The following is a 20,598-nucleotide window of genomic DNA, read 5'->3' on the forward strand; positions in this document are numbered from 1 at the left end:
GTATGTTCTCCTTGCAGTGGCAGTCCCAGCTGTGCCAGCTTTATTTGACTCTCACATTTGGATAATAGTGACTCTTTGTCTGCATTTTGTGGTCAGGTTTGCGTTTCAAGTCTAAGGTACCTTTTAGCGAGCCAACTCCAGCTAACAGCTCATGGCTTAACCTCTAAGGGACCTGTAAAAGTAATACAGCGTCTAAAATAAAACATCACAAAGTCAAGCCTGTCCTAAAATGAAATGACAAATCGTAGCTTTTGGAAGTTGAAGTCTGTGCATGCCTGGCAGTTCAGTGTCAGAATCCATACAGCAGTCTGAGCCCTGACAATGACATTTGGGAGTGCAGTACCATGACACAGAGTACACCTCCTTTTGCACGGTTGTCCTCAGGACGGGGCCACGTCTCTCCTCTGGTATCACTTCCTACCCTAACAGGCATTGAGGAATGTTTTTCTGCATGTCCCATTCATCTCATGTTAGTTGCTGGTCGCCCTTCTGCAATGATTCTTCATCCACAAACATTAGGTTGGTCTTCTAGATAAACATCTGTGCTAATGACACAGAAATTGCTGTGGTGTTTCAGGTATTAGCTTGTAATTGGAAATCCTTTCCCAGTAAATTTTCAAGTCTAACAGTAAACAGGAATTCCTCCACTTTCTGCACCCCACTGACAGCATGACTTCTTCTGATGAAATCTGAAGGATGTGATTTAGCATATTTTTTTATATTAGAGGTGCCGACTGGTTATAATAGTCTGTCGGTTTTAAAGGTAGAATCTCTTGGCTGAATTGCTGGTAGAGAGAGACAGCAGAGGGGACAGAGCAACAGCTTTCATGCTTCATTAGACATGTGAAGGGGGAAAATAAAAAGATTGGAGGAGGGAAGAAGTCTGATACAGTAGTCTCTCTTTTTTTCATGTGGCTTTCCCTCCTAGAGCAATAGAGAGAAATATATCAGTATTGATCTTGTGTAAATTCCTAGAAATGAAAGAACTTCTCCCTCATTCTGAATCAAGCGCCACAGTGTAAGAAGTCTGAATTTTCTTGCCGTGCTTGGCTGCCTTACCTTGCCCCTAGGCTGCAAGGCTTGATAGCAAAGTTGAATTTGGAAGCAGTTTTGTCAGGTGGCGGTGCCGGCTGCTGCTGAACTGATGAAAACTGGCAGTAGGCAGCAGAGCTGGCAAAGCCCCCTGTGAGAGGAATTGTGGTTCAGAGTTTCAGCCAGTTTCAATGACAGCTTAGTCATCTAAAGAAAACTTGCTGTGCAAACATTCTGCCTAAACTGAATTCTCAGACTTTACATGCTACTCCAATTGTAAATGCTTTATCAAGATGGTCACTTTCATTTGTTTACCTGAGTTGTAATGTGAGTGATTTCTTGAAATGGGTGTAGTGAGAACACTATTATAGAAAGGCAGGCTTTCTCTTGAAGAGTCTGCAAATAATTATGGTCGGTGATAAGTGTGTGCTGACAATTAATATCTGCATGAGCAATTAATGAGCATTCAGCCTGCAATAACTGCAAATGCCAATTAGGGACACTTCGAGTGTGCTGCTGCCTCATGTGCTGATATCTCAAAAATGGAAATCTGAAAGTGAATTTCAGAAAACTGTTTCCTCATGAGAAGAAATTAACACGGGTCTTGTAAGGCTACCTTCCTTGAGTTTGCTAAGACACAGTTTCTGTTAGCTTAGAAAATAAGGATGTTTGAACTGCCCTCACAAGTGGCCATCAAAAACTTAGTATTTTATTAAAAGAAAATGAGGTCCTTGCAAGGCTTTATTTTGTGGGTTTGGGGTTACAGTATTAAAAGCCTATGACACCTTTGTTTCTGCCTGTTAACTGTTGGCAGCTGATAGGGCACAGAGTATACACAGTGAAGGAGATAAAACGTGGGGATTTAAGCATTTTGGTCGAATTATTGTGTCTTACTTTAAGTCTTACGTAAGGCATCTATAAATTCAAGAGGGGAATAGGGAAGAGTTTGTACTCATAGTTACTTTCTTCCATTTGTGGCCTTAAGGAAAAGCATCCTAGGGACTTGCAATAATACACACAAATAAAAAGGCTTGAAAGGATGTGTATGTAGTCTATTAATAGTCAGTTTTAAAACTTCTTAGGGTGGGGCAAACGTGACAAGATATGCCTCCTGATTTCTGAATCAGTGTAGTGGAAGGGGTTTGCATCCTCATTTTTTGCAGACCATTTTGAAAACGTGCAATTGTTGTTGCATGTGATACTTGCTCATACAAGTGTCCAGCTTTTTATAAAGCATTGCTGGTAATGAAGGCAGTTGGTATGCTTTGGAAAGAATAAATCCTCTGAGGGTAATAGATCTGTTAGAAGTCGACAAAAACCAGCTTAAGGGTCTTGCTCCATTAATACACTTTCTCTCAAGTGGCTGCTTAGTGGTATTCTCACGGCTTCCTAGCCAGCCTTTGGTGTGACATTCATCCTAACTCTCACCATGCCATAAACTTGGCTCTGTGCTGCTCTCTCACTGTCTGCTTCAAAGGTGCAGTCAATGCATCTCCATTAGCCCTTTTCAAAAGTAAACTTTTAGCTCAAGATGTAAGTCATGTGCAGAGTATATTTCTCATGAAGTACGAAAGAAAGCACTTCCTTAAGTGCACTGCTGAGTGTCTTAGCACTGCTCATCAGGTAGCACGGGTGTATATTGCTAGAGCTTATGGAGTAAACTGGGGTGTTGAGAGCCCTTAATTCCCCAGTTTATTCTTAGCCTTAGCTAGTAAATAAGTGCTACCTTGTACAGTATTAGCCATCTCATTGGACACATAAGCAGTTATCTTAATTATTCAGTGCCTTGTTATTGTTATCTCCCTCAAAACTCAGTTTGACCAGTACAGAATGGCTTGGGGTGGGGGCCTTGTTTGTGTTTTTTCCTAACTAACTTGGTGACACCTTGCAAATTCTTGATGATGGTTAACTGCAGCTGCTGAAATGCCTAAACCTTCCTCAGGCTGTCAAAATCAATCAGGTTGACATCTCCCTACCACGCTCCTGTCCGTGCTGAGCTGCTGTGGTTGCTGCCCTCTGGGTGCCCTGTGCCACCACACCTGGCTCCTGTTGGTGAAGGCTTCCTCCTGCTTCCTGGAGATAGGACAAGGTGGCAGCCACTCGGACATTCTGCATTTCCAGTGTCCAAACCTCCTGTTCTGCTAAAGGCCTTGCAGAGATCAGGCAAGAACAGACAATATGGTATTCAAAAGAATTCACCGCTTGGTGTGACTCTAATATCTAGTATTCTTCAGTGATTGGGATAACTTTTGAAGATCTCTAATTTTCAGACATATTAAATTGTAAATTACTTCTGAACTGGAAGTTTTATGACCTGTGAATTGGAGATTCACTGCTGGCGACACTCACCTAAAAGTACTGAGACACGAGCTTGTTTAGGCTGATAAACATAGCTGCTGCCTCACCAACTGGTGATATTATTTCCTTCTGGATATTCCCTGTTGGCCTGCAAGTCACTGCCAAGGTATATAGAGTGACTCACTCCTTGTAGTGTTTCCAAGATGGAAATTCTAAAGTCTAAGTCTGGAGGTGACAATAGTAATATTTTTTACTTGTTAGGCTAGGGGTGAGCCCAAAGGGGACACATCCATATCCAGTAACTCCCCAGCTAGCAACTTTTGCCTACTGAGTGGGTTTTTGTGAGGCTGGCTTTCTGTTTGGAAAATTTGCTCTGACAGGCTTGTAGTTTTAGGGAGGATTTTTAGTTGCTCTTTGGCAGAAAGCTCCCATTGTGAAGGAGCTGGGGCTGACGCTGCATAACGTGAGGAGTCTCCTACGCAGCATCCTCCCACAGGCTGCCGGCCCGAGAGCACAACGCTCTGCGGAGCAGCGGGGAGAGGAGCGCTGGGAGCTATTGGCTAACGTGATTATGAAGTTAGGCATCTCCTCCTCACTTCCTGTGGGCTGTGTAACACGAGAGCAAGACTTTTTAATTAACACAACAATCTGAAGCGAGCAAAAGAGCAGAGCTCAGCTAAAACAGTTTTTTCCCAGCTGTTTGGGCAATGTGAAATCTGGCATGTTAAGTTTACATCGGCCTTTGACTGATCTGACATGAGAGGCATAAAACCAAACAGGACAGTGGTGCTTTCCCAGGAGAAATATGTGTAACAAATGAGATTCTCCCTTCTATTGACTGGTTTTTTGATCTCTATGATGCGTAGCTGGTCTTGAATGCCTTGCCACTCTTTCACTATACTTCAGGTAGTCTTAGTATCAGGATTTTCCAGATTTTTTTTTTTCCCGCAGACAAACAGGCAATTCATAGCCACAGCCCGTTTCCCAATTTTCTTTCTTAAACTTTCAGGACTGTATCTGTGTATTAAAAAGTGGAGACTAAGAGTTCAAGTGGATTCCTTTCAACTAACATATCATTTGATTTGCCATGGTTGAAGGCCTGACTTGTGTGAAATGAGTTGATAAAGACAATGGCAAGATGAGCTGTCTTGTGTAGAATTTTAGCATAGTGATGTGGTTGTTAAATTGCATCCATGCAGAAGGAAAAACTGGAGTGGAGCAGATAAATACAATCTGCCTGGGTAAGGAAAAGAAGCCCAGAAAAAAAAAATTACTTCTCTGTTTAGTTTTACTTTTTTCTCACTGCAGCTCCCTGAATTAATATGGTGTTAGCTGCTAAGCTAAGGACAGGTGTCGTTAACTTTGGAACTTGTTTAACCTGTCTCTTTGATGCTCTCTATCTGTCCTTCAGCATGGGAGGAAGCTGTTGGATCTCCCCAGTTTCTGCAGGAGATGCCCTCCACTGATGCTTGTACAGAACAAAAAGGCGCCGCACTTTGGTTCTTGGCCACCTTTAAACATGTCCATAACACTTAACTTAAGCACAAAGAAAACTTCCTTAACCCTGAGAGTGAGTTGTTGGTTCTTAATGTTGATCTCTGCACTGCAGCTGCAAAACTTTGTCAAGCTGGTAGGACTGTAAATAAGATGTTCCATTAGCTAGTGTGTTAATGAGTACACGTTAAAATATGGCACAGATTAGTGGTGAGCGTTTGTATCCCCCCCAAGAGCATCTTAGCAAGAAGGCATTTTAATCACATCAACCTCTGAGCCATTGTTTTGTTTTATATAGCTATTTGTCTTCACTTTTCACGTCTTTGGAACATTTTTCTTCTGAAGATGTAACACATCATTGAATAAAAATTCTTGTCTTGGTCACCATTTGGCTCCTGTTGTGAGAATTTAGTATGGATTTAGTAATACTGCCTGATCTTATTATTAAAGATCTTGCCAATTCCTGATGCTGTCTAGCAATTTAAGTGAGGTGAGGAAAGACAGAAAAGGGACACTGGGCTTTTGTCTAAAGAAAAGCAGAAGGTGTTTTTAATTCATTCTTGTTTCGTACGGGAGGCAAAGATGTGATCTGGCTGCTCACAGTAGAGCCCCCGGGGGACTGAAGGTGGAGAAAGGTCTCACAAGCAGACACAAGAAGTACTGAGCCGAGGTTACTGGTAGCAGCTCACTGTCTCTGGGCTGGGACACAGCTTGTGTCGAAGCTTGTCAGCTTAACAAGCACTTGCCTCTTGTATGGAGAGGATGCTGCTGTTGAAAGCATTCTTGGAAACAAACTATGCAGTGTAGTGAAAATAAGTCCTAACATACCTCATCTGTTCTTTCCTGCCTTTGAACCCAGCAAATCCCTCCTCTTTCCTTTAAAGCTGCTGGGCTTTGCGTAACCTCTTGATGAATTCTCCGGGTTTTTAGTTTAACCATTTTAATGGGAGCTTAGTCTCCCGTGAACAGTAAACCTTTATTTTTAGCACTTCAGGATTCACAGATGAAAAGGACTTTATGTAATTAGTTCTCTAGTGTGGGGTGCTTTTCTTTAAGGTGTCTTTTCTGGAACTTGAAATGGTAGTAAATCAGGAGGAGCGATTCCACACTGAGGAACTGCACAGCAATAGTCTGGCCACAACTTAATTTTCCAGCTACAGTAAAATTCATGTCCTAACATAGTTTGTGCACTTAGAGCAGGGATCAGGCTGTGAAGGCTGCATGTTCTGTCGGGTAGATGTCTGCCCCTACCCCCCAACAATTAACAGGCAAACGTGGTGATGACTCAGTGTTGTTATCTCTTGTGTAACAGGAAAACTGAGATCATTAAGGGAATTCCCAGTGGCATGAATACTGGGTGTACCCGTGGCATTGGGAACCTCCGTTCTTTGTGACAGGAGATTGTTAGCAACAGAGATGAGGGCTGAACTTGAACAATGTCTGTTTAGCATACCTGGAGCAGCCGTGCCAGTCAAACCATGAGCAGTAGTGCCATCACTTGCTGCTGCTACTGGCAGAGTTATGCTCTCTTTCAAAACAACTTGTTTGGGTAGAAGCTGTAGGTCTATATTTCTGTGTTTGGTGTAACTTTGCTGGTGAAATACGTGGAATAACCGGCGCTCCTAGGAGACATGTCGATGCTCACAGCTGCCAACACTGATACTCATTAAGGAGGCAAAATGCTTGCATGAGGCCTGAATTATATTTAGTAAATAAAGAAAAGTTTTCTTACGTTTGAGCCAGTAAATGTCAGCTTCACTTGCCATGTGTCATGTTTTGTTCTGATATCGTGGAACCTGATCTAATTCTTTAATTTCTGAATAATCGCTTCCTGTCTGCCACTCCCTTGTTTGTATCATGTGCTCATAGGAAGAAGCACATTTTTAAAGGAAAAAGTGCACCAGCCACGAGCTTACTACACTCATAATGATGGAGCATCTCCATAGTTGGAAGAAAGAAGCCAGGTTTTAAGCAGTATAAACAAAGGTGGTGTACTTGGGATTTTTTTTCTCCTGTATTGTTGCAGATCAGTGCTTAATGTTTTAGGAAAAGAGAAACTTCACAGTCCAGTTAGTGGTCATCTGTGGGATTAAGCCCCTCTAATATGCAGGTGCTCTGAGTGTCAGCAGATCTTGGGGAGTCTCCTCAGGTGCAAAGCTTGGCCAAGCTGCAACTTTAATTATTTTGTGTACATAATTGCATATGGAGCTGTAGCCAGTGATGGAGAAAGGAATACAGCATTATGAAAATGTCACGGAAATCACTTAGCCAATAACTCTACACAGCTGATCCTTCTGCCTGAATCACCATGATCCTTTAAGCTGCTTCTAAGTAAAACATGCAGTTTTTACTGACAGAATTGGGGATGAGAATTAAGGGCCTCTCGCTTTCTGATGATGGCCAGGAAAGGTTATTGCTAATGTAACATTAAAAGTAACAAGCTGATTTTGTTTTAAGCAGTGGAAGCCATGGTTCTTGTATGTTAGGCAAGGCTTCATTTCTGTTTTGAGGAAGAGGGGTGGGGACATTGCTGTAACCCTCTTTCTTCATGGAATTAAGGCAGCAAAGGAAACAAGAAGGTGACATGTGGTTGTAGGCCAGGTAGGGGCCACAATTGCAGCAGGGGTTATGGGAGCCACATAGTAAGGTGCCATATATGTGTAGGAGTGTGAAGACCACAGGGATTATGATAAATATCAGACTGAGAACCAATGAGATAAAGCTTTTTTCTTTAAGTATCTACTGTTGTACTGGGGGAAAAGAAAACTATTGTGGAGCCTCTCCTTTCACCAAGATGGCCCCAAGAAGTCATTGGCTCTGTAGAGAGGCTGTACATGGGGCAAAGACAGGTGGCCCTCCTCGGACTGACTTTTTTTTCATCCCTTCCTTAGCTTGTGGGCAAGGGCACAGGGTACACCAGCAGCAGTGTTCAGCTGGGGGAGCTGTGCACTGGGGACGGGGTTGGCAGTTGTTTCCCAAGTGGGGAGCTCTTCCCAGGCTCTCTCTGTAGAGCAGATCGGCTCTGCACCGGCTGGCACACGGCTGGGCCTCTGCAGGAGCGACTGAGCTCTAGAGAAAGGTCTCCTTTGCTTCTGCCCTCATGATCATTCAGGAAAATTCTGACTTTGCACGCTGCAGGCACATTTTACTCCTTTGCAACCTGTCATCAGGAAAGAAGGCTTCCTGGCTTTTGCTTTGTTTATAACCGGGAAGAAGATGACTTCCATTTGTGAGGGGAGCAGCTATTGTCCTCTGAAGGGGGAAGAGTGCCGGCAGCCTGGGGAAGTGTTACAGGTGCAGTTTGAATTGTAATAGACTGGGCTCTTGACCTTGCTTCTCCTCTGCATTAGAAAACTGAACATTAAATATATTTATATAGCAGGCATTTGCAACTTTTCTGCTTTGCAGCAGCAGCAGGACTTTGAAGTTGCTCCTCCCTTGTCCCCCACCACCTGAGGAGCCCATGATTTTGCTTCACTTGCTGATGCTCCTTCTCAGTGCCGTCATCTCCGTGTGGGACGCGCAGGTTGCTGTGGCCGGACTCCTTGGCATGGCTGGTGACTGGCTCAGACCTGCCTCTGCCAGGGCTCGGTGCCGCTCCTTCTCCTGCTGCCCGCGGGCTCGCTCCTGCCTGCCCCGGCCTGCTCCAGCCTGGGGAACAGGGGGCTGGAAAACGTGTCTCTGCAGGGGCAGTGCCGCCTGTTCCTGCCCCACCAGCACACAGGAGATAAGCTGTCTGGGATTCCCACAGTCCCAGCAGCCAGGAGGGCGTCCCGGTGCATCCGGGCGGTCACAGGTGGAGGCGGGAGCCTGCCAGCGCCCTTAGGGCCCGGGCCATCCGGGGCAGCGGCTGAGGAGAGCGCAGCTGTCGGGGCTGGCCACGACCGGTGTTTATCTTGTGACTAACCTGGCTCCAGCCAGCAAAGTTTGGGAGACTCCCAGAGGTCGTGACTTGAAAGACAAGTGTTGTAATTAATTTCTTATGCCACGCTTGTTTTGAAGCCTTTTTAATTCCACGATAAGAGGCAGAATCTGGACTTCATTTACAATTCCCTGGGTTGGAGGCAGGAACCAGAGAAGTGCTTTGTGAAGCACTGCAAATGTTTTTCTCTCTCTTCCTCCCTCCTTTGCAGGATGTATGTGGTATTATCACACCACAACAGTGAAGCTATAAAAGCATTATTGTGTCTTTTTTTTTGAAGAGAGAAAACACAAACTTAAAAAAAAAAAAACTAAACGCATAAAACCACATCTTTCTGTAAGAAAATCTGGTAGCAACTTCAGCACACTCCAGGATAAAGAGTGTGAAAAGAGATTGCCCTTTATTTCTTTGAGACTTATATTTTCATTAAATATGAACTTCTCCACAGGTGGGTTTTTTAAAAATTATTTTTACTGGGAATGTAGAAGAATAAGTGAAAAGGCACCTCCTAGCTTGCCTGCCTGAACTAGCTTGGGATGAATATGGTGTTACTCAGCAAAAGAATGCGTGAGAAAGAATTACTTCAGAACAGAAAACAGTCTTTTTAGTAGTATGTCACAGATTTAATGTTTGCAGCAATTGAATGTCTCTATTGCCACTACTGAATAAGTGCTCCCAGTTCTGGGATATCTTTTCCTTCCAAGAAGAAAAACTGCTTGCATTCTACGTGATTAGCAGCAGTTAGCTGAGCACGGGGTAATAAAAGAACCTTGATCGCTATCAGTTTTGCTTTTAGCTACGGAGGGAGGATCACCTTAGACTGGGGAGGAAGAGAGCACCTGGCAGAGAAGGCGTGCATAAGTGGCAGACAGAAGCAGAAGAGAGTGTGAACTTCTGGATTTGGGTTCCCTCGGGTGAGCCACCAGCTGTGTCTGCTGGGTAATAGAGATCTTGCCTTCCTGGCATGGCTCGCCTCTGTTGGCTGTTGAAATGATCTTTGATGCTGATCAAGTTACCTCTGAAAAGAGAAAAAGGCTGTGTTTTAATATTTTTGTCTGCAGGATGATGGTTCTGATCAGGTTCAGTATTGCAGCCCATAAAAATAGTTTCCTTTCACCTATGGCTGTGTAAATAGTCTCGTCATGCAAATACACCGCCTTTATTTTGTGCTGTCTTTCCAAGCTACATTTGAAGCTTCTCCTGAGACTAGAATGAGACAAAAATTTTGTTTCTTTTCAGATATAAAATTCGTATTCTGAATTCATGTGATCCTGAGGTGAATTTTTTTTATCACTTGTGGTTTCTCCAAATATTGCAGCTATGAAAAATAGAATTATATTCTCCTGAATTTGCTCTTTGGCTCAATCTGTAAATATTTTGTGCCTTCCACACTTCAGACTTATGCAAGAAGTAATATTTTCTACTACCAGCTGGGAAACTGTTATATTCAATATTCACTTGATAGAATTTACCACTTTTTGTGTCATTAATGAGACTTTAATAGTATCTGCACTGGCTAATAGGAGTTACTGCGGTTTCACCTCTCATTTTGTTTTGCATAACACATACACATTTTCTGTTGGAAAAAGTGATTCCTTTAGTGCGTGTTTAAGGGAGCAAATAGTGCTCCCTTCAATTGCCTGATCTGAATGAATAGGACAGTGTTTGCAGGTGAAAAACGGAGTAGTTGAAATGGAATAATTAAAGGTTGCTTTTTAATAACTTTAAATCTTGAAGTTTATAATGATGACTTGCTGAATAGATTGCGTGAAATTATCAGTTGGAGAGGGTGGGTTTGAGGGTGATTTTTTTTTTTGTCCCCCCAAACATCTTTGAATAGGCTTGACAGCCCTCCCATTTCGATACCATCAGCTGAGTGAATATAGTTGTCGATGGTTGCTGGGAGTTGTTGGACACACGGTGATAGGCTTCTTTTGCCAGGCCAGCAGGAGAGCTGTTTACAGGTGATGCTGTTGCTCTCTGCATACATCATCGATCAAGTGCTCACTGCCTGTCCTGAGAAGCCATCTCACCATCAAAACCTCCCGGGCAGCACCTGTGACCTGGGATGAACATAATAATGATTGATGTCTGAGAAGTGCAGCAGAAACATTACTCCTCCCAACTTCCGACTGACCCCCTGCAGGAAGTGGGAAAGATTAATTAATATTTTAAAAAACCCAGCAATGAAGCCAAAGCTCAAACCCCACAATTTTCTAGTGCTGCAATAACGTAATCTTGGCATAATGTGGTTTGTGGAAAGCAGCAAGGGGAGAAAGGCTGTTGTTTCTGGCATGTTTTAGGATTGAAGAGAAGTCACATACCAAACTTAGAGGAAGAAAACCCTGACAATCCTAGTAATCACTATCTGCACTTTCACTGTAAAATGTAGAGTCCTAGAGTTGGCTTATGGGACCGTTTGGAGAGCTGGGTTTTGATGTTTCTGAGGACAAGGATAACTTTGGGAGGTACATGCCTGGGGGCTTACTTATATTTGGTAGCACCTGTCACTTCCAAAGACCTCACTTCTTTCACGGGGCGTGCTTTTGCTCCATTGGAGCAGGGCTGGGAGTCAAAACCAAGGGCCTTCTGCTGGGAAGGGAAGAGATTCAGCAAGGGAACAGTGGCCTCTGATGACAAGCAGTGAGAAGTGCAGGAGGCCACACCAGTGGCACAGGCTGAAGTCCCAAGGAATTGATTGTCTCCATCCTCAAGGCAATCAGCTTAAAAATGGGTTTTTTGGTACATGTTTGACACTGTAAAGAGACTGACATTTATGCAATCCTAGTTTTGAGTGCTGTAATGTTCTAAACCAAAAAACAAAATAACTTTTGCTTTCTTGAAAGAATGTAGGATATTACAAGTTTATAAACATGTTGGAAGTAGAGGTACATTTGTATTATACATCTGTGTTAGATTTTAATTCTGCCTTACTAATGAACACTTCCTTAGTAGGCAGGCAGATTTATCTCTCTAGTACTGACTGAATCACTGGAGAAAGAAGATTGCCATTTGCAAAGCTTCAGTTTATTAGGCATAGTTCCTGCTTCAAAAGTCCTGTTGAATGTTAATGATAATCTATAACATTTAGGTGGTCTTCTCAATGTTGATGAGATCATGTCCAGTTTCTCCTGATACAGCGATATGAAGGGAGAGAGAGGAGTGGGTATCTGTGTGTGGGTCTGTGCATGTGTGGGATACATTACTTGATTTTTGACAGAATAGCAGCTACAACTGCTTTACCTACAGCGTGTTTTTTTGGTTTGGTTCACCCAGAGGTTGCTGGCAGCTATATGGCTGGATTTTTTTAATATTCCTGCAACACATACAATGCAATGTTAGCATTCAGATAACCTTCCTTTTCCCGCCATTAAATACTCCTTGATGAGCAGTATTGGCACCGGTCCTCCCCCCAAGTCATAGTTCATTTCATATCTGTTTCCTCTTAAATCCCTTTGCATGCAGTCAGCCTTACAGGTCATAAATGAGAGACTGCCAGCTTGTTTGCTGTCTGATTGCTTTCACAAATGCTTCTGCTGTTGATCTTTCTGAGAAAATAGAAAGTGATTGCAGTTTCTGTCAAACATGGACAGTGTTTTGTAGCCAGGACACAGAAAGGTAGAAGGGCTAAACATGACACGTTCCCTTGAAGTGGCTTTATGACTGCTGCTAATTTGAATGCTCAGTAATAGAGATCTGTTGGATGGAGGGGTTACCCTTCACTATTAATGACTCATTGGCCTCCTTCCCAAGCTGCCTGAAGTGCCGCTCTCCCTAGTGGAAGTAATTTTGTCTTTGAAGTACTTTCCAGAGCTGTCAACTAATGTTCCACAGTTCCCAGAGGAAATAATAAGCCATGAGTGCATGTACACTGAAAATGTAGAGTCTGAAACGATCTGTTCTTATAGGAGCCTGGCAGTCTGCTTCTCTGTGGAATTCAGCTTGTTTATACAATCTTATCTGGCTAAGCTTTGGTATTTTATCTGGCAGGCAGTTCCTATGAAAAGCAGCTGTCCAAGCAGTGGGAGTGGTGCTCCTGGTGGTTTTTTCAGAAAGTCTATAATTTTTTGTTTCATGTAAATTACAGAAATACAATACTCTCTTGGCTACAACCAAATGCTCTAAGCAGTTTTCTTAGCCTTAAAAATAGCCCTTTAGCATGCTCTGCTGTTATGTCCTGTGTGACTTGGGGATGGGATTCGTGATGCCCACTAGGAAGGTGTAAGATGTTCTGTAAAGTCCACAGGCTGACTACAGAATTGTTAGAAGAGCACCTCAAACTTGCAGATTATACAGGTGTGTTTTTAACCATCATCACCATTGTCAAGAAAGTGAGCACAGTCTCCATCTCTGCATGAAGAGATATGTACATGTTATCTACTCTAACAGAAAGGTCACTATGGGTAAGTAGATAGTGACAATGGTATTAGAAAAACCCCCAAAACCCAAAACACCCCACCAACCAAACACATAGTAATGGAAAAGATTCAGCCAAAATAATTCAGGTTTTGTGTAACCCATTAATAGAGAAAATGTTTCTTCAAACATACAAAAGCTGAAGCTTTTGGGGGAAAGAGTGGCTATTTAGTGCCTACAGAAGAGTTTGAAGTATTTTTGTGTAGCTTTGGGTTGCAGATTCAAGTAAGAGAGAATTGAAAAGGTCAGGAGTTCTCCAACTGTGGTAAATTAATTTCCTCGTCTCTTTTCACAGGAACACTATTTTCAGTCAGAAGCAGATTATGGGCACAAGTAAAATTCAGTTTAAGTCTTTGAAAGTTTAGTTGTTATCCAGGATTATCCATCCAGTTCGTAGTACATCTTATCTGAAAGCACTGTATCTTGTAGATTAAAATGATCTGTATAATCTGGCATATTCTGAGAAATGAGAGACATATTCAAGGCCTAAAAGACTAATTCTCCCTCTCTCACCTGTACGTAAGTGACATTTAACTCTGGCCTCCTTTGAGACATAAGAAAATATGACACCCTGTAAGATTCAGTGCTTTAAGCATTGTTCAGATGTGCCATTTGATGACACTTCTCATGCTGGTGTACATGCAGAGTTCTGTATACCCTTTTTGCAGAGCAAAAGGGGAATTTGATATTGCAACAAATAAAAAATGAAAAATGAGCTCTGTCTGGTTCCATATGGTACATTCTGCTCTTGCCTGAGACCTGGCATCAAGCACAACCCATTTCTTTAGCTGAAGTGGCATTCCTGCTTGAAATCCTGTATGGTGAGAAACTCAAAACCTAACAAGCTGCTGACCTTCATTAAATGTGTGTCATCATAAATTATGCACTGATACAGTTTCATTTCAGCCTAACACATGCCACCTGAGCAGTACTGGAAAGGGGTAGTGCACCATTGTGTGACCACCCTGTCGTTGATAAAAGTGAATGATGCTGGCTTACTTCTCCCAGTTCCCTTGTGAAGAAGGAAATTTTGTTTTCATTGTGGTGGAGATTGATGACTTTCTGCTGCCACAGCAACAGCTGATGTTAAACTTCAGTTGAGATACTTTGCTTTATTCATTCAGCAAGAGCAGTGGTTCTAAATAACACTGAGGGTGTAGGTGTTTTGTTCTACAGGATTTTTGCTTTTTGTTTTGTTTTACTATTTTAAAAAATTATTTTAAGGTGATTTCTTAAGCGAATGTAACTGCTAAAGAGCGGGTTATCTTGAATTCAAGTAATGTAATAATCCCTGTACTGTCAAAGAGCATGTATTCTGAACTTCAGATCTTTTCTAGAAAATGAAGTTAGTATTTTTTTTAAAAAACTCTTCAGATTAGCTCTCATTTCTCAAACCTGTAATAGCTTGTAACAGTTTTTACCTGTTACAATTAGATTTCATCTTCCTCACAGAGGATCCCATTTATAGGCAGAGTTGGGAATGCTGCTTGGCACTGTTTTAAAAACAAAATTCCAGTCATCAGCAGGACATGGACTTCATTTTTTAACACGGTCCAGCCCCGTAATACTAAATCCTAGAACAGTCAGTGGTCCCACGCTGAAGGAAACCTGCATCACTTGTAATGTGATCTCCGCTCATGCCTGGTTTGTGTTTGGAGGAAAAAGTTAGCATTTCTGTGGTGAGATGGGCTTTTTGTTATTAAAGGAGGTGGTTGTTTTTGAAGCTGTTTAGAGGTTAGGAATGCTGGCAATCATCTGGGGAGACTGGTTAGTGGTCTGAGCACAGGTGAGGAGGTCACAGGCACAAAACAACCACTTCTTTTGTGCCAATGCCCTGCTGGTGGTTCCGCTCAAGGGAGGTGCTTCAGAAAGTACTTATGTGTGTTAGGAGGGCCATCATACTTCTGTGACTTTGCTACTTTATCGTCACAAACTTGCATCTTGTGAGAATTAACTCTAAGTTGTTGCTAATTTAAGGGAAAGAAAACAGTTTTGTCAACAAATATTGGCAGATTAATTATCTGGTAAAGCTTCTGCAAGTTTGCCCTAAAGTAATTAAGTATTAATATACTAACAGAGAGACAGGGAGATAACAGCTACCTGCATGCTTCCAGGGGATAGATGGCTAACCAGGGCATGTGTTGCATTTTACTTGCAGTGCAATGAACTGTACTGACCTGCCTAATTTTCTGAGTCTTTAAGGAATGCAGGTTTTGTTTTAACCTTTTTTGACAGTACTCCTAGAGACTGTCTTAAATGCATAAACCTATGTGTAATTTTAATTGGCATCTTAAACTGAAAACTTGTTATAAAGGTTCTCTTGGACCTTAAAGCACAGCATTACTGTTCTGCAGAACTGTATTTCAAGTAAGAAAGAATTTGGATTCTAGATCTGAAGCCCCAAGTTGTTTTCATAGGACTGTCACAGAAATTTATTAGTGAATTGTGGGGGTAAGCTGGGCACAGTGTTAGAGACTGTGGTGATGGAAGATCTCTCTTGCACACCCATATTTTACAAGGAAAAAAATTTGTTGTGAACCCTTGGAAATCATCCATCAAAAGTAGCTGAATGTAGATGGTGATCCTGTAGATGGAAGAAGAGGAATAATACCTGGCTTTGGCTGCAGTAATTGGCTGCTGTACTCAGAAGAGTAGTCACTGCACTGACTGTTCACCAGGTGGATTTGAGGAGATGCCAATCTCTCCACAGTCACTGTTTTGGCTGTGAATACCCTTCCAGAAACCAGCTGAGAGCTTCTTGTGTTTGGGTGATTTTAAGGACTTCCAATCCTGTGCCTCACAGGTATAAATAACACAATAGGGCCTGTGCAGCTGGTGCAGCTCTGAACATCCTGGGGGGAGAGAGAAGAGGTGAATGTGAGGTTAAACACAACAGATTCATCCAAGGAATATCTTTATTTCACAGAAACTTTCTTCAGGATGACCTTCCAGATGTCTTGTGGTCTCCTCAGGGTTACTATAGTCAGTGTAAACAAGTTAAAAGGAAAATGCAGAAATAATCTTTCTGAAGTTTTAAAACGATTTTCTTCCAGCCCAAAGGACTATGTAGGATCACTGTATAACTTAGATCAGAGGGGATCAGCTAGTCTAACACTCTGCTCCGAGGAGGCTCAGATCAGGTTGATCTGACCACTGATCAGATCTACTGACCACTTTTTTTAGTGTCCTTTAATTGGTGTAACTTGATGTCATTTAATTGAAGTCTGTCAATAATATGTCTTGAAAGTGGGCTTGAAAATTAAACCTTGCAAGAAATACAAATGCAATTATAAGCTTTTTTTTACTAACACCCTTTTTGCCCCTCCAACCTTTATCAGGTAGAGTTATTGTCTTACTCTCTCAAACATTGCTATGCAAGGTTAATTAGTCAGAGAAGTAATTTTCTTAGTGGCAGTTCTGTAATTGTACTTTGTACGGTATTGCTCGTCTTCAACAGGAGAATAAACTGAAAGTCTGTTGGTTTATCTGAAAAGCATGCTGAAACTCCTGGTGAAATAACTTTCCAGCTAGTGCACGGTCCATGTGTAAAATATGCACAGTATTTTTATTGTGAGATGCAGTGACACAATTTGAACACTAACAGCTTCATGACTTAAGCATTTTTTATGCAAAGCACAACACAAACTTCTTATGTGGAATAACTTAGTTTACTTGGATGAATTTAAGGTGATCACTTTTCACATACCCTTGAGATAACTGCTACAGAGATTGAAATATTTAAACAATTCCTTTAGCTGCAGACCCCAGAAAGGCATTTTCCTGTGAATCTTGCTCTCAAAGGCAGGAGTGTATGTGTGAATCCAGGTCCATTCTGTGATCCTTAGCATACAGACTAAGCAGAGGATTTTCTTTCTACCCGCTTCTCTTTTTACCAGGCTGCTTGCTTACACAGTACCTTTCGTTATCTGTCACTTTTAGCACTTTTTATTGCTGTCAAGTTCAGCTGAACTGAAGTAAAATCCTCAAGAGAGAAAAGTGATGTACCAAGAGATGCTTATTAACAAAACTCCCTTACTAGAAAAGCCTAGGCTGAAAAACTACTCTCTTGCACTCTTTCTTTCATGTTTGTACCTAAGGTTAAGGCAGTGTATTGGGTATTAAAATACTCCCCAATTCAGACTTTTAGGTAAGGAATGTGTAAAATTATAATCCAGCTCTGAAAATACAGTCTCACATCCAAGATGGTGCATCACGCTTGCAGCAAGAGATTGCCTTCTGCACAGTTGATGAGAGTTGAGAATCAGAAGTCTCTTTTCTCCAAAACATGGAAGATGTATGGGGAGTCATTGTAAACAATTAATTCATTCTGAATGTTGTGCTGTTGGACATAAAATGAAACAAAGATTAGAGTAGATGAAGAATTAATTCAATTTTTCCCATATTAGTATTACTTTTTTCATATTATTATTATTTCCGTATTACTATTACTGCTTTCACTGAACCAACTGGAGGAGGAAAATGCCCTGCAGATTGCATTACTCTGTTTGATACATTGGTACTGTTTCTCTTTCAGATGAAGTGGACTACAGCAATTTCGGGACCAACACGCTGTCGAGGAAAAAGAAGGCTCTGGTGACACTGCGCAATGACAACCTCCGCCGGCGTCCCCACATCAACATCAGTATGCCTCATGATTTCAGACCAGTGTCTTCCATCATTGATGTGGACATTCTCCCCGAAACACACCGCAGAGTGAGGCTGTATCGGCACGGCTGTGAGAAACCCTTGGGGTTTTACATCCGCGACGGCACGAGCGTAAGAGTGACTCCCCACGGACTGGAAAAAGTACCCGGTATCTTCATCTCCCGTATGGTTCCTGGTGGCTTGGCAGAGAGCACAGGCTTGCTGGCTGTGAATGACGAAGTCCTGGAAGTTAATGGCATTGAAGTAGCAGGAAAGACTCTTGACCAAGTCACAGACATGATGATAGCCAACAGCCATAATCTCATTATCACGGTCAAGCCAGCAAACCAGAGGAACAATATTATTCGGAGCAGTAGGATGTCTGGTAGCTCAGGCCAGTCTACAGACAGCACTGCGAGTCACCATAGCTTGTCTACATCCCACGTGCTGCAGAACTTCCATCCTGATGAAATGGAGAGCGACGAAGAGGCTGACATTGTCATCGAGGGTGGTCTGGAGCCACAACACATTCCTAAACTGCACAGCCTTACTTCCAGTAGCCTCTCTCGAATCAATGGCAGCAGCCTTAGCCACAGACTTCAAAGGGACCTGGTGCTCAACAACAACTCTGGCCGAGAAAGCAACGGCAACATCCACAAATTACTCAGTTCCTTAAAAACTGATCCCCGACACAGTCTGGTTATCCCCAGAGGAGGTATTGAGGAGGACGGAACAGTCATTACACTTTAGTAGCAATTTCTGCAATTCTTCTTACAGTCTTAAGTGCCAATTGGGACAATTGACTCGTGCAACACATGCACAAAACAGGAAGCTGATATTCTCACAGACCTCACGGGTGCAGAAAATTGTTGCTTTCTAGGAAACGTGGCATCTGGAGTTAGACATAAAACTGTCATGCACTGCAAAATTTGTCAGGAGAAAGCCAGACTGCAAAACCTGGTTTATGTCCCAGCCCTGGAGTGAGAACACAAATTTGTTTTAGTTGGAATAAACCTAAGCAGTCTTACAGGCTACCCATGGCAGTGTTACATACTCGGGTTTGAAAGCATGGGTAGATGTATTTATACATGCATGTATACGAATTAGATTTTAATAGTAACAGATGTGTCTATTTGAAGTGGAACCTGGTTTTCTTCTAATACCAGCTAGGGAGAGAGTGCTTCTTAAAAGCCATCCCGTCTTCTTCTGTTACATACAGCCCTTCTGCCGACTTGTTTACACCATCTTCTCAGCGTTATGTCTAATCCAGTCGAGCTCTGTAAAAGCAGCCGTTTCCTATTCCGGTAGTAACAGCGTTCGGGAGACGCTGCAGACACATTTTCCAAAGGAAACGATAGAAATCTCTATCCACGTAAACCCGCGTGTTTCCCGGGCCTTGGGCGCCACCTGCCGGCCGGCGGGGGCAGCGCCGCTGCCGCCTTGTATTCTCTTACCATATTTATTAGATAATACCTCCTTTTCGTTGTTGTTGTTTTTGTTGTTTTTCCCCTCTCCGCATCATCTCTGTTTTTTCAAAATCATTGTTCGTGTGAGTTTTAGGCGTGCAAGCCTCAGAGCTGACACAGGTCCTTGCTGTACCTTTGGGGCAACCCAAGGTCTTTCCGTGACAAGAGATTGCCCTACGGAGGGGAGGGGTGCTGACTGACTCTCAAGCCTAACTTAGAATAGTTCTGTTATTTTTTGGCTCCTCCAGTAATAAAGCTTAATGTCTACACAGGACTTCTAGAAAGTTAAAAGATACTGGATATTTGTGAAGGTCAGACACCTTTGCTGGGTGGCCAGGTGGCTAGTGAGTGACCAGTGACTGTTGAGTCAGTACCTGTCTGCTTCTGGAAACACCATGAGTTTTATGAAAGTGGTCTAATCTAAAATATTTTGTTATATCTTGATCAGTGTAAGGAACAAAATATAAATGTTTTAAAATGTATTTTTCTACTTTTAGCTTGTGTCATTTGCTCTTTGTTTTTAACTTTGTAGTACATTAAAGCTTTTTTTATATGGCGGAATAGACATTTCTTAAATATTTTATGAATATGAATATGAAAATTCAGGAGTCTTGGTTTGGAAAAATTACATTCCGTTTTGGAATCTGCAATGGCTGGAAAAAGGATGTGTGGACTAATTAATTGTCGCTAATTTAGAATACCTGTGGAACAACCAGTCTTCTGCTCATGGTTAAATATCTTTGGGACACTGAACTTAGTTTATTTCTTTTAGATTTGCTTTAAGAGATTATTTTAAAAGTTTTTCACTTACTCTAATTAAAACTTTTCTAGGTATCAAAGCAGCTATAGAGCTGTACTTACTTTTCCCAGCACAGTAAGAATAGAACATTGATCCTATTCGTCTTAAAACTGTGTTTGTACTTTACCAAAGGTTTTCATTAAAAAAAACCCCAAACTGATTATTGGTGCAGTAAAATAAATGAATAGCTGGATATGCTTCAGTCAATCAGACCACCTTATCTGGAAAAATTTGTTACACCTTAAATAAGACTACTTTTATGAATAAGTGGATTTGTCTGGCTGAAGTTACTCATTTTACCTTGGTTAACTGATGAAAATGTGACCTTGTCTGCAATAAAATGTTCACTGTCTTACTTCTACTCTGTATTTCTTCCCAGTGCCTCAAGCATTTTATGTGGAAATATCTCCCCTCCCTATGAAAACAAGGTATCCGGTTTGGGTGGCTCTTCAACTATGCAACCATTTTAGTGCCATGTTTTTACTCAGTGCTGCTTTTACTAAAGGTTCCTGTTATTCTGATTTCCT

General features: G+C 42.1%; 1 protein-coding gene across 1 annotated transcript in view; it reads left to right on the forward strand.

Annotated features, from left to right (window-relative positions):
* Positions 1 to 20,432, forward strand: part of PARD6G (par-6 family cell polarity regulator gamma) — a 65,395-nt gene extending 44,963 nt beyond the window's left edge. Inside the window, exon 3 of the mRNA XM_066184667.1 lies at positions 17,697 to 20,432. Within this exon, the coding sequence (XP_066040764.1) occupies positions 17,697 to 18,556 (860 nt within the window). The 3' untranslated portion in view covers positions 18,557 to 20,432. The remainder of the gene's footprint in view (positions 1 to 17,696) is intronic.
* The last annotated feature ends 166 nt before the right edge of the window (positions 20,433 to 20,598 follow it).

This window comes from Chamaea fasciata, unplaced genomic scaffold (assembly GCF_029207755.1).
Source record: "Chamaea fasciata isolate MVZ Bird 193981 ecotype frontalis unplaced genomic scaffold, bChaFas1.0.hap1 SCAF_1, whole genome shotgun sequence".
NCBI lineage: Eukaryota > Metazoa > Chordata > Aves > Passeriformes > Sylviidae > Chamaea > Chamaea fasciata.